The sequence below is a fragment of the Suncus etruscus genome, chromosome 12 (genome assembly GCF_024139225.1).
Source record: "Suncus etruscus isolate mSunEtr1 chromosome 12, mSunEtr1.pri.cur, whole genome shotgun sequence".
NCBI lineage: Eukaryota > Metazoa > Chordata > Mammalia > Eulipotyphla > Soricidae > Suncus > Suncus etruscus.
In genome coordinates, this window is record NC_064859.1 from 61,942,417 (window position 1) to 61,956,009 (window position 13,593).

Below are 13,593 nucleotides of genomic sequence, written 5' to 3' on the forward strand. Positions count from 1 at the left end.
CTGTCCTTACCTCCATGCTATCTCCAGCCCCTAATTTCTGAGTTCTACTAAATGTGGTCCCAAAACAAAACAAAACTTGAGGAAAACTGCATCTTCCCTTTCTTCTGAAAGATTTATGGCAGCATTTACCTAATTATCCCTTGGCCCAGGACTTTATATCTTATATCTTAAGTTGTTCTCTTTAAAAAAAAAATGGAGTGTTTTTTCATTTCTTCTTTAAGACTAATGTTTCCTTAAATTTCTCTGGTTGATCTATCAAGTGATGTTAAATATATTCCGATATTTAGCATGTTAACTAGGTGTTAAAATTTAACATGTTATAAAGATGTTAAAATATCTTCCCATAGGCCATAAAATAGTAAAGATATTATGGAGTAGGAAGCATACTAAGCATATACTCAACCCAGGTTCAATCCCTGGTATCACATGGTGGTGAGAATATCTGAGTGAAAACCTTGTAGGTGCCCAAATACCACAGGTAGTGACCCTGAAGTTCCAACAGTGTAGGGTGGCTTAGGTAATTCCTGGTATGCCGGGCCATGTAGTAGAGTATCTTTGGGAACACTGAATTGCCAGCCCAGATGGCCAAGTAAAGCTATGGGCCTTCTGACCAATACTTGGGTGCAACCCCCTCCAATTTTTGTTTTGTTTTGTTTTTTTCTGGCCACACCCGTTTGATGCTCAGGGGTTATTCCTGGCTAAGCGCTCAGAAATTGCCCTTGGTTTGGAGGGACCATATGGGATGCCGGGGGACCAAACTGCGGTCTCTCCTTGGCTAGCGCTTGCAAAGCAGACACCTTACCTCTAGCGCCACCTCGCCGGCCCCACCCCTCCAATTTTTTAAAAATATGTTACAGTATTAGCTTACGAATTAAAATACCAATTTAAATAAATGTATATAAATATTATTTTCTTGGGCCCGGAGAGATAGCACAGCAGTGTTTGCCTTGTAAGCAGCCAATCCAGGACCAAAGGTGGTTGGTTCGAATCCCGGTGTCCCATATGGTCCCCCGTGCCTGCCAGGAGCTATTTCTGAGCAGACAGCCAGGAGTAACCCCTGAGCAATGTCGGGTGTGGCCCAAAAAACCAAAAAAAAATTTATTTTCTTAATAAGAGTATTTTTGGATTTTGCCTAGATAAACCAAAGATATTCACCAAAATTCTATTTATTTGATTTGTTCTTTGTTCTTCAATGCCTCATATATAGAAAGTATGCTTTCTACTACTGAGTTATAGTCCTAGTTTTTAACAGCTCTTCTTAAAAGTTTTGTAATTTAGTTGTGATTTATAATTTTACAATACTGTCAATGTAAGGGTTTCATGAATACAACATTCCACATTCCACCAGTGCCCAATTCCCTTCTCACCATCATCCTCAGGATCCCCAACATCATCCTGGTCAAACTCAACATCCTCCCCCTTCCCCCTTCACTGCTGTAGCAAACTCAGTTCTGTAGACCAGTGTTGGAGTAACTGGTTTTCATTCTATTCAGGATAATTCTTCTTCTTTGCTTGTGCTTGTTATTCATGAACTAGAAGTACCTCTGGATTGGCCCCTTATCCCTACAGTTGTTCTTCACACATGGGAGGTGGTCTTTAACTTCTCAATAAAGACCTTGGGTCACAGGGTTTCAGAAGCCACTTGTTACTTGGGTTTCCACAACGAGTCTATCTGCCTGCTGAATACTTTTGCTAGTGAGTAGAAAGCTTGTGGCAGAAGTTTTCTGAACCTGTTTTATTCTCTTCCACCTTTTGTGGATTATTTTCTGTGTCTGTGTTTGCTTCCAGACCCATGCACTCCATGGGACATGAGGCTTCCACCTCAGACCAACTCTTAGGTTCTGTTGCTTTTGGTCATTTGTTATTCTTCTACTGTGCAACTCAAGGCCACACATGAGAAAATGTGGTATATACTTCATATTCCACACATATTCCTCTACTATGTCACTTTGTATCCCACACATTCTGGATCTCTCTTCTTTTTGTCTTCAGTTAGCATTCAGACATTGCTGTTCTACCCACAGAGCAGCAAATTATGTAATTTTGTTATAAAAAATGCTGTTTTTAATAAAGAAAATTCAGGAGTTTTGAAAATTAGCCCACTATTGCTGCCAAATTTCCCTGTGTTTTTTGTCAGCATATATTTCCTTTCTTTCCTTCCCAAAGTGCACACATTATTCTCTATATAGCACTCTATTTTTTTTCTTTTGTTAATAATATTTTTATCAAGGTAAGATTGATTTCAAGAAAGGGGCCGGAGAGATAGCATGGAGGTAAGGCATTTGCCTTGCATGCAGAAGGATGGTGTTTCGAATCCCGGCATCCCATATAGTCTCCCGAGCCTGCCGGGGGCGATTTCTGAGCGTAGAACCAGGAGTGACCCCTGAGCGCTGCCAGGTGTGACCCAAAAACAAAACAGATTGGTTTCAAGAAAGCAAATGCTTATAAGTAAGTCTGAGAGGTAAGGGGCCGGAGATAGCACAGCAGTAAGGCATTTGCCTTAGATGCAGAAGGACAGTGGTTCAAATCCCGGCATTCCATATGGTCCCCTGAGCCTGCCATGAGTGATTTCTGAGCATAGAGACAGGAGTAATCCCTGAGCGCTGCTGGGTTTAAAAAAAAAAAAGTTTGAGAGGTAAATCTAAAACCATACCTACCACCAAAGTGCCCTTCTTATTTTTTGATGGCATTTTTTCATTTGTTATATTTGAATGTAATGTAAGCCAGCAGAGACTGGGCTTTATTAATTTCTATAAACCCAAACACAGAACAGAGAGTTCCAAAGGATACAAATGATGACTAAATAAATAAACTGAGGAACAATGCATATATTGCAAATTCTATTTATAGAGAAATTAACTTTCATTTTGTTTTGTTTTATGGTTGGATCACTCCCCACAATACTCAAGGTTTATTCCTAGCTCTGAACTCAGGAATCATTCCTGGTGATGCTCTGGAAACCATACATGTTGCCAGAGACCAAAGCAGAGTCAGCCTTTTGCAAGGCAAGAACCCTACCCATTCTGGCCCAAGGAAAAAAACTTCCCTCCCTAACCATTTAAAATTCTTGAGTATAATCCTTCATCATTTCAAAAGATTTAATTTACATTAACTATCTTGATGGTGTTTTTTGTTTTTATTTTTCTTATTTGTTTTGTTTGCTTGGGGTCATATCCAGCAGTACAAGACTTCTCCTGGCTCAATTCTCAGGAATTATTCCTGATAGTGCCCAGGAAGACCATGTGGTACTGGGATCTAATAGGATTGTCACATTCAAGGTAAGGACTTTACTCCTACAGTATGTCTCTGGCATTTTTGATTATTTTTAAACTTTTAATACAATTCACATAATTATTTATATGAGAGAGAGAGCTATTAACCACATAAAAAGACTAAATCTGGGGCCAGAGAGATAGCATGGAGGTAAGGTGTTTGCCTTGCATGCAGAAGGTCAGTGGTTCGAATTCTGGCATTCCATACGGTCCCTTGAGCCTTCCAGGAGTGATTTCTGAGCATAGAGCCAGGAGTAGCCCCTGAGCACTGCCGGGTGTGACCCCCCCAAAAAATAAACAAACAAACAAAAGACTGAATCTGTTTTATAAAAAAATAGGCAATTATTTATACTTTCTGTCTTAATATTTTATATTTCATTAAAAAAACATCTTAAGAATAAAAAGAAGATGCTAACCTTATGTTTCTCACGTTTTCTCCTTTTGGATTTTTTCTTCTCTCTTTCTTTCTTGTGTTTTTTCCTTGATTTTCTGTAGGCTTTCTCATTTTTCTGCTTTTCATCCTCTTTTGCTTCCTGTTCTTGTGTTTCCTCAAATCCTGCATCATCTATTTCACCGTCTTCTAATTCACCATCTTCTCTGTAGAAGACATTAAAATACTAATTTTCAAATATCAATCTAATATCACATTAATAAAAGAAAAGGAAAGCATATAAGAATTTAAGTTATATGTATTTTGCTTAAAGGTTGGCAAACTTTTTCTATAAAGAGACAGGCAATAACTATTTTGCAACAGAAGACTACATATGATTTCTGTTGCAAATTATTCCTTTACATAGTGCTGGGATGGAATTGGGGAACCACAAGGGTATGGTGTTGGGAACTGTACCGAGGGTTCCCACCTGCAAAACACATACTTGAGCCCTTTCTTGGCGCCATCTCACTGGTCTCTTCACCTTTTATTTTTAAACAACTCTTCAACACCCAACACCGTAAGAACTAATTTTAGCTGCCAAAGTTTGCCAACCTCTGATTTTGATTCAGATCACTGATTCTTTCAAAATGAACAAACATCCAGAAATACATCAAATTATTACAAGCTATCATCTACTAAACTAATTCAATATTTTCAAGTTAACATTTAAAAAATTTGAATCAAACAAACTGTGGTCCACAGATAGTTTTAAAAGCTATATATAACTGTATTAATTCTTTCTTACAAAGAAACTTAAATTTAAAAAAACTAGTACAACAGTTAAGTAACAAAACCCAAAGCCACAAAAACAGAATAGCAAATTCCTCAGATTTAATCTGTTAAAAAAAACCTATCATAAATCTAAGTTCACTATGTATATGCTAGCATCTTTATCATTATCAACACTTAAGCCTAAAAATTGTATTATGACATTTTTGTACTCATGGCAGCTAAAATAATATTTTACATACAAATTAACACTAACCAACTGATCTAATAGGAAGATGAATACAAAAAGCTTTAACATTTGATTCCAGTTTGAAAAAAGTAAAAAATATAAGGGCTGGAGCGGTGACGCAAGCAGTAAGGCATCTATCTGCCTTGCCTGCGCTAGCCTAGGACATTCCAGTTTGATCCCCTGGGTGTCCCACATGGTTCCCTCCACACACACAAGCTAGGAGTGATTTCTGAACACATAGCCAGAAGTAACCCCTGAGCGTTGCCGGTGTGGTCCCCCCCAAAAAAGTGAAAAATATACAAATGATAGTACAGAAAGACAAATGTCTATTCCTGAAAGCAAATGAGCATTAGCGTCTACACTACAGTATGTGCACTTAAAAAATACTTTCAAGTTATTACGAATGTATAATTCTAACCTGCCAAACTGATGTCATGCTCCTGCTAAAATAAAATCTTCAGTAATATAAGCTCTTTGGGGGGAAGGGAATATTGAATACTGCTGATACTGCTCCAGACTTATTCCTGGCTCCGTGCTCAGAGATCATTTCTGTTGGGTTCAGGGGATAATAAGGGATGCCGGGAATCAAACCTGGATTGGCCATGTGCAAGGTAAATGCCCTGCCCCAACAGTAATGTCATCAGTTAAATATGCTTCAAAACAATTCTCTGGAAAAGTCAGAGATCTGGCTCAAAGTGGAGAAGCACTTGTTTGATTCCCAGTACTGCATGGCATATGCGAACTGGTGTCTCAGAATACCTCAGGAGTCCTTAGCCATCTGAAAGTGATTTTAACAAGATTAGCTATGGTCTTAAGTGCTGCAAAATTAATCAATCCCATATTCTCATTACACATGTATGAAGGGTTCCGTACAATAAGCAAAAAAGACACAATGATTTTGACCTAAGGATAATATCAAAATGTCTTTTTTTTTGGGGGGGGGGCCCACACCCGGTGACGCTCAGGGGTTACTCCTGGCTATGCACTCAGAAGTCGCTCCTGGTGTGGGGGACCATATGCGACACCGGGGAATCGAACCGCGGTCCATCCAAGGCTAGCAGCCAAGGCAGGCACCTTACCTCTAGCGCCACCGCCCGGCCCCTCAAAATGTCTTAATACTGCAAAAAAGGTTCTTTATAACTGATTCCAAGCTTACCCCACTATTCTGTTTCCTAAGTCTCTGGGCCTTAAATTTTGTCTTATTTCTCTAAATCTGCTCCTCATATTCATTACATAGCTAATTCTAAATCAGTATTTAGGATCCATTTTTTTTTTTTTTGTTTTGTTTTTGGGCCACACCCTGTGACGCTCAGGGGTTACTCCTGGCTATGCGCTCAGAAGTCGCTCCTGGCTTGGGGGACCATATGGGACACCGGGGGATCGAACCGCGGTCCGTCCTAGGCTAGTGCTGGCAAGGCAGACACCTTACCTTTAGCGCCACCGCCCGGCCCCTAGGATCCATTTTAAAAGTAATTTTCTACAAGATGCCTCCACTGACTACAGGTTAAGTAAAGCAAGGTACTCATTCCTAAGTAGTACTCTCCAAATAATTCTTGTTTCTTTATCATCGTACTTTACACTGACTTTCAGTGAACTTTGGGGGGGGGGCGTGTAAAGAAAACAGTATGTGCCTGTTTTTTAGTTTTTCAGAGCTGTTATCTATAAGCCCTACTGTTGTATGTTTACTGAATGAAGGTATAATATTCATAACTCTTGTATTATACAATAAGAACATGATACCACCCCAAATTGTCTGTGAAATTATTTTCTCCTAGCTTCTTTTATAAAATTAAAGAGTTATAAACCCAATTTAGGTTGACTGAAAAATTTCTTGTTGGGTGCTGGGACGGTAGCACAGTGGGTAGGGTTTTTGACTTGCATACAGTCAACCTGAGTTCGATCCCTGGCATCCCATATGGTTCCCAAGCCTGCCAGGAGTGATTCCTGAGTGCAGTGCCAAGAGAATCTCAAGTGTCATCGAGTGTGACTCTAAAACGAAAAAGAAAAAAGTTTTCTTGTGGTTCAATGTTGACATTCTGGCATTGTTTTAATGAAAAAAATGTTCTGGGCTTGGAGAAATAGTGTAAGGGTTAAGACACAGGCCTTTTATATCACTGACCTGTTTAGCTCCCACTACAACATGGTCTACTGAATACTACCAAATGTAACCTGGTTGCAAGAACTGACAGGTATAGAGAGCCCCCTAAGCATTACAGGGTTATCTGAGTAATCCTGTGCCACAGAGCTTAAGCAACTGCATCCTCAGGCCCTTTACTTTGCACTGCTAGCCCAATAGTAAGAATTGCTGGGAAGAACCTACAGACCTCCAGATCATCCCTTGGGAGGACCTCTAAAAAAATTTAAATGCTCTGAGTTTTATATTATAAAACCTATAGCTCAAAAAAATCTGAGTGCAAATATTTACCAAAAATATTTCTTAGAAGATTCTTAGCAGTTTAGTCATAACAAATAACAACCCAAATCTCAAAACAGATAAATGAAGTGATTTATATAATGGGGTGCTATAAAGCAAAAGAATTGCTTCACACAATTTAGATATATCTTATATGTATAATTATCCACACACAAAAGACTATTGTTTGATTCTATTTGCGTACAAGTAGAGAAGAACAAGCAAAATTATTCTATGGTGGTGGCAAAACAGTGATTAACTAATCTAAGATTGTTACTAAAAAAAAGTACTAGAATGCTTTCCAGGGTATTAAAATATTCGTATATTGATCTGTGAGTTTGTTACTATATATATGTATATATATATATAGGTACAAAGATTCATCAGTTAAACATTTAATATATATGTGTGTATATATATATATATATATATATATATATATATATACTTACTGTGACTACTACTTAGAACATACCAGGTGATATGGCCTCAACAAAAAATACTACAGACTTATGTCCTACAATATATCAATTCTTTAACTATGAAATATGGGATACTTATATTTATTACTAGACATAACCACTAAAATTTTATTATTTTTTCTTATTTATCATTTTAGCATAAGACAATAACCACTTTAAACTTATGAATTTGTTTGGCTACAAAAACAGTACAGAGAAAGAAAATAAAAATAATCCATACTTCTAAGAACTATTTCCAAATGCTTTAAAAATTAAGCTTCAGGGCAAGACAGGGCTATAAAAATAGTACAGCAGGTAAGGCAGTTACCTGCATGCAGCCAGCCTAGGTTCAAAACAATATGGAACTCTGAATGCCACCAGGAGTGATCCCTGAGTACAGATCCAGGACTAAGCCCTAAGCATGAATGGTGTGGCCTCCCCCAAAACAAGCGTTAAACATGCTAGGGAAGCATTTGTGATATAATAGAAATAGGAGACAACAGAAGGAAAGCTAGATTCTAATTCTTACTTTACTACCAAATTATTTTATTGATTGAGCATCTAATATAACCAGATACTAAGTGAAAAATCAAAAATAGATGAGATAATATAAGTAAGATTGTTTGATATTCTCTAGATATGAACTATTATAAAAGATTTCATCAGAAACTAAACCCAATAATCTTAGAAACTACTCCCAGAGTGCTCAATTATATATGGGAGTTTTTTAATGTAAAAAATACAGTAATTATGTCATTTTAGAAGGTAAAATCATGTTTAAGAATATGTAAATGAAAAAAAAAGAATATGTAAATGAAAAACGAAAGAAAAAAGAATATGTAAATGCCTGGTCAAATCTTTTTTTTTAATATGGAACACTTTGTGAATTTGCGAGTCATTCTTGTGCAGGGCCATGCTAATCTTTGCATGGTTCCAATTTTAGTATATGTGCTGTTGAAGCGAGCACTAACTGATCAAATCTCAACAGAATTTTTTGTCTTTAGTTTTAGGGCTATACCCAATAGTAATCAAGGCTTACTCCTGGTTCTGAGCTTAGGAATCACTCCTGGCAGGGCCTGAGCACCATATGGGATACTGGGAATCAAGCCTGAGACAGCCTCGTTCAAGGCAAGCACTTTACCCACTGTGCTATCATTCTGGCCCACAGAATTTTTTTTAATGTAGAATATAGCTCCTTCCATACTTGGCACTGCTTCCTGCCCCCAAAATAACTTAGGCAAATGTAGAGACAGAATATAGAATATGAAGGAATTTTAATGAATATGGCACTTTTTTTGAAGTGATAACAATGGTTGATAATTATATAAAGGTTGTACACATCCTAAAAATAGTGAATTGTGTACTTTTAAAGGATTTATTTTCTCTAATAAAGCTGTTTACTTTGAAAATAATAAAGTTTAAAAAGAAATGTTATTAGGGTGGGAGAAAGCTCAAAGAGTTGGAGATATGGCGAGCTGGTAGATTCCCTGGAAAGCTGTGATCTCTAGCATTGCTGGGCCTAACCTAAGCAGCAGGGTGTCACAGGGCCAAGGACCAAGTATGTCAGACTGGCTGCAAAGCACTGGGTAGTCAGAAAACTACCCAAAACTTAAGATTATTCTTTAGATTTAAATATCTAGGCCAAAAAAAGTCAACACTAAGGTAAAAATGAAAGACCAATGAAATTGGGCAATCCCTTCCCTATACATTTGTTCTTAATAGAGGTAATTATATACTATCTCTTTAGTATGTGATATGTTTCAACACAGGACCCTACTTTTCTCCATTTTGATAATGTTGTCCATTAAAGAAAATTAACCTGAACCATTCAGTCTTACCTCCAAAAGAAGTTTCTGCTAAAGGCTCCTGTTAGAAGCTACAGATCAGAAACTGAGTTTTCTGGAAGAAACACAAAAGCCTCAATAAGACTATACAAAAACTCCTAATATGTAATATTATAAAGATATTACTCATGAAAGCAAACCACCTGGGATGAGTTGATACAATCAACAAAAAACCTCACTTTTCTTTTATTAGGATATATCAAATGATTACAACAGGATAGCCAAGATTCCTTCACGGATAACTTATGAAAATGTGTGTACATCCTAAAATTGTCTAGACACTTGAAACCTTTCAACACTTTTCATGCTTTTCTTCAAATTCACCCTATCATTATCTTACCATGAACAATGTAGAGCTATTCTATTCCTGTGCCCCAGCAAACATCTTCACACAGACCATACAAGATTCAACCATTGGCTGAACTAAGTCTTGAAATAATGCCAGAGTTCCTAAGGATAGAGATTCCCTGGCTATTTGGCTTACCACCCCTTTTCAGAAAGAAAACTATTCTGGTTTCTCCCTTTGGTAATATACTTTAAGAAAGAAAATCTGTGCCCCAATCAGGGTGCCCTAAGCTACACTTGCTCCCCCAAACACTCTCCCAAGTTTTCATACCTTCCCTAATGAGTAGTATAGCCCGTTAGAGAAATTGTAAGATTTGGAAAGCTAAGCAATCTTAGAGGTTGCTATTAGACTGTTTTTCACCCATCTCCTTATTTTATGGGAGATTTATTTCCGTGAGATATTTTTTCATCCACTTTCTAAGGCACCAATGAGGTCTGAGATTTTTTTTTTTTGCCTATTTTATGGCGCAGATGCAGGCTAAAACTATGTGTAGCTGCAGGCCAGAAGATGGTTCAAAGGGCTGCAGTGCATGTTCTGCATGAAGAAACCTTACATTACACATAATTCCCCAAGTATCCCTAGGTATGCCCTCACCCACAAATTCCTACAGCTGCAGTATAGAAACTTTAACATACTACCCTGGCATTCATACTGCCTTATGATACAGTGGCCTGTACAGTATAAGTATGTAAATACTTATGTAAGTAATAAATTTACTCTTAATTTGCCTGAGTTCTTCAATATGCTTGACAGAAAATTTGCTTGGGTCTAGGTTTTGCCTAGATTACTTTGATATTTTCCTTCCATCTATATACTTATGCATAATCCTCTTAAGCTTTGACCTAACATTCTTCTTGTCTGTTTGCTTTTTGGGCCACACCAGGCAGCGCTCCTGGCTCTGCACTTAGAAATCACTCCTGGTGGGCCTGGAGAGATAGCACAGCGGTGTTTGCCTTGCAAGCAGCCGATCCAGGACCAAAGGTGGTTGGTTCGAATCCCGGTGTCCCATATGGTCCCCCATGCCTGCCAGGAACTATTTCTGAGCAGACAGCCAGGAGTAACTCCTGAGCAAAAAAAAAAAAAAAAAATCACTCCTGGCAAGCTTGGGGAACAATATGGGATGTCAGGTTGACCTCGTGCAAGGCAAACGCCCTACCCACTGTGCTATTGCTCGGGCCCTGACTAATATTCTTATGCCACCCAAGCAAAATATTTACCATCAAGGAAAATACTGTTCTATCATGCTGAGGACATAAAAATGCCACCTGACATGGAAGATTTGTGACTTATAACCACCCTTAATTGGCCCTTGAACATGTAAAGCCTAGATAACTTATCTTGCTTCAGAAAGTTTCTCTTTACAAATTCCACTGATAAAGTCTGATATCTGTACCATCAAATCAGTTTTATCCTGTAATTTATCTAATATCTTCTTTTACCCTCTGGAATACACTTGATTGGCAGAACTCAGTCTATATATCTTTTCTTCTTCATTCTTTATACAAATCAATTTTTACAATATTTGTCTTACTTCTCTATTCAATCTTACATTTGTCAAAACCTTAACCCAGGGCCCGGAGAGATAGCACAGCGGTGTTTGCCGTGCAAGCAGCCGATCCAGGACCAAAGGTGGTTGGTTCAAATCCCTGTGTCCCATATGGTCGCCCGTGCCTGCCAGGAGCTATTTCTGAGCAGACAGCCAGGAGTAGCCCCAGAGCATTGTCGGGAGTGGCCCCAAAACCAAAAAAAAAAAAAAACCTTAACCCAAAACACAAGTTTCTTCAGGAATGGGACTTTATAAAAAGAGCAAATAAATCATTACTAATATAATATCTCCCATATACATTGCAAATTCTAACCTATGTAACTTATCTATATCCCCAATTTCTTTTTTTTTTCAAATTTTTATTATAATTTTTATTTTAATCATAGTGGCTTACATATCGTTCACAGTAATATTTTAGGTACATGTTAACATTGTCAGGGGAATTCCCACCACCAAATTGCCTTCCCTCCACCCCTGTTCCCGTCCTGCCTCCCATAGCCTCCACGCTCACCCCCAGGGCTGCTAGAATGAATGGTCCCCTCTGTGCCTAGCTTACTACTTAGTGATCTTACAACTGTTTGGTCACAGTACCTCCATTATATCCCCCTCTAATTGGGAGGCGGGACTAGATAGGTAAAGTTATGTGGTTTTGTTTGAAGAAAAGTAATAAGATGGGGTAAAAATCAAATATGCCAAAAATGGGCTGAGTCCTTCTAGAGGCTCTCATCCTCGGTTTGAGAGACGAAGGCTATATCCCCAATTTCTTTTACTCATTTATTATGATTCCTCTTTTGTTCTTACAAGTATATACAATTATTTTATGCAGTTAAATTGATTACAGGTACAAATATGCATAATTCCATTTTTATTTTCAGGGGCCACACTTGGTGATGTTCAGGAGTTATTCCTGACTTTGCACTTTGGAATCACTCCTGATAGATCAGGGGGACCATATAGGATACCAGGATTAGAATCTGAGTTGGGGGCCGGAGAGATGCACAGTGGTAAGGCATTTTGCCTTGCATGCGGAAGGTTGCTGGTTCGAATTCCGACATCTCATATGGTCCCCCGAGCCTGCCGGGGGCGATTTCTGAGTGTAGAGCCAGGAATAACCGCTGAGCATTGCTGGGTGTGACTCAAAACCCAACCCCCCCCCCCAAAAAAAAGAATCTGAGTTGACAGCATGCAAGGTAAGTACCCTATCCACTGTACTATCAGTCTGGTCCTGGCAAATACACATAATTCTAATATTTCCTGAATCAACATACTCATATTCCACTTTATAAAAACATAACTTATATATGTAGGTAATAAATATATATAAGAATGTTTAGTTATTTAGACCTTAGCTAGTTTCTTGCCATATCCTTCTTTCAAGAGTATCTGAAAGAATACTAATTTCATGAGGGGAAAGGACACTCCTTTTCTTAGAATCATCAGGGCTCTGTTTTAACTCTGCAAGTTACACACCTTAAAAATATCAAGCTTAGTTTATACTAGTTGAAAAGTAATACAGTAAAACTTGAGAAATATAACTAGTCATAAACCCTAGTCGCTGTCCTTAAGATTTGTGTGCATAGGGGCCAGAGCGGTGGCACAAGCAGTAAGGCACCTGCCTTGCACTCGCTAGTCTAGGATAGACCGCAGTTCAATCCCCTGGTGTCCCATATGGTTCCCCAAGCCAGGGGCGATTTCTGAGCACATAACCAGGAATAACACCTGAGTGACACTGGGTGTGGTCCAAAAACCAAAAAAAAAAAAAAAAAAAAAAGATTTGTGTGCATAGGTCCAAGTGGCTGTGCTTTAGATTTGTTGGCAAGCCAAATAAAAAATATGAGGTAGTGCTAGTGCTAATACTCCTTTTTATTGGGGGGGGCACATCTGGCAGCACTCAAGGGTTACTCCTAACTCTGCATACAGAAATTATTCCTGGCAGGCTCATATGGGATGCTGGGGATTGAATCCTCATTGGCTACATGCAAAGCAAACACCCTCTAACGCTCCAAACCCAAAATAGTGTTAATATTTCTAATTGCCCCTGAAGAAATATCATAGGGAAAGCTAATTTGTCTATACATTCCAAAAAAATTAATATGGCCATCAAAGTAAACTCAATAGTCATTAAAAACTGAACTCAAGGGGCCGGAGAGACAGCAGGGAGGTAGGGCATTTGCCTTAGATGCAGAAGGACAGCGGTTCGAATCCCTGCATCCTATATGGTCCCCCAAGCCTGCCAGAAGCCATTTCTGAGCATAGAGCCAGGAGTAACTCCTGAGCGCTGCCAGGTGTGACCCAAAAAACAACAAAACAAAAAAACAAA

General features: G+C 38.5%; 1 protein-coding gene and 1 non-coding gene across 2 annotated transcripts in view; both read right to left on the minus strand.

Moving 5' to 3' along the window:
- Positions 1-13,593, minus strand: part of ZC3H6 (zinc finger CCCH-type containing 6) — a 75,955-nt gene that overhangs the window by 49,087 nt on the left and 13,275 nt on the right. The window contains exon 2 of the mRNA XM_049784392.1: positions 3,689-3,869. Coding sequence (XP_049640349.1) covers positions 3,689-3,869 — 181 coding nt within the window. The remainder of the gene's footprint in view (positions 1-3,688; positions 3,870-13,593) is intronic.
- LOC126025305 (U6 spliceosomal RNA) lies at positions 8,402-8,504 on the minus strand. Its single transcript, XR_007501328.1, has one exon. It is a non-coding gene; the product is annotated as a U6 spliceosomal RNA (small nuclear RNA).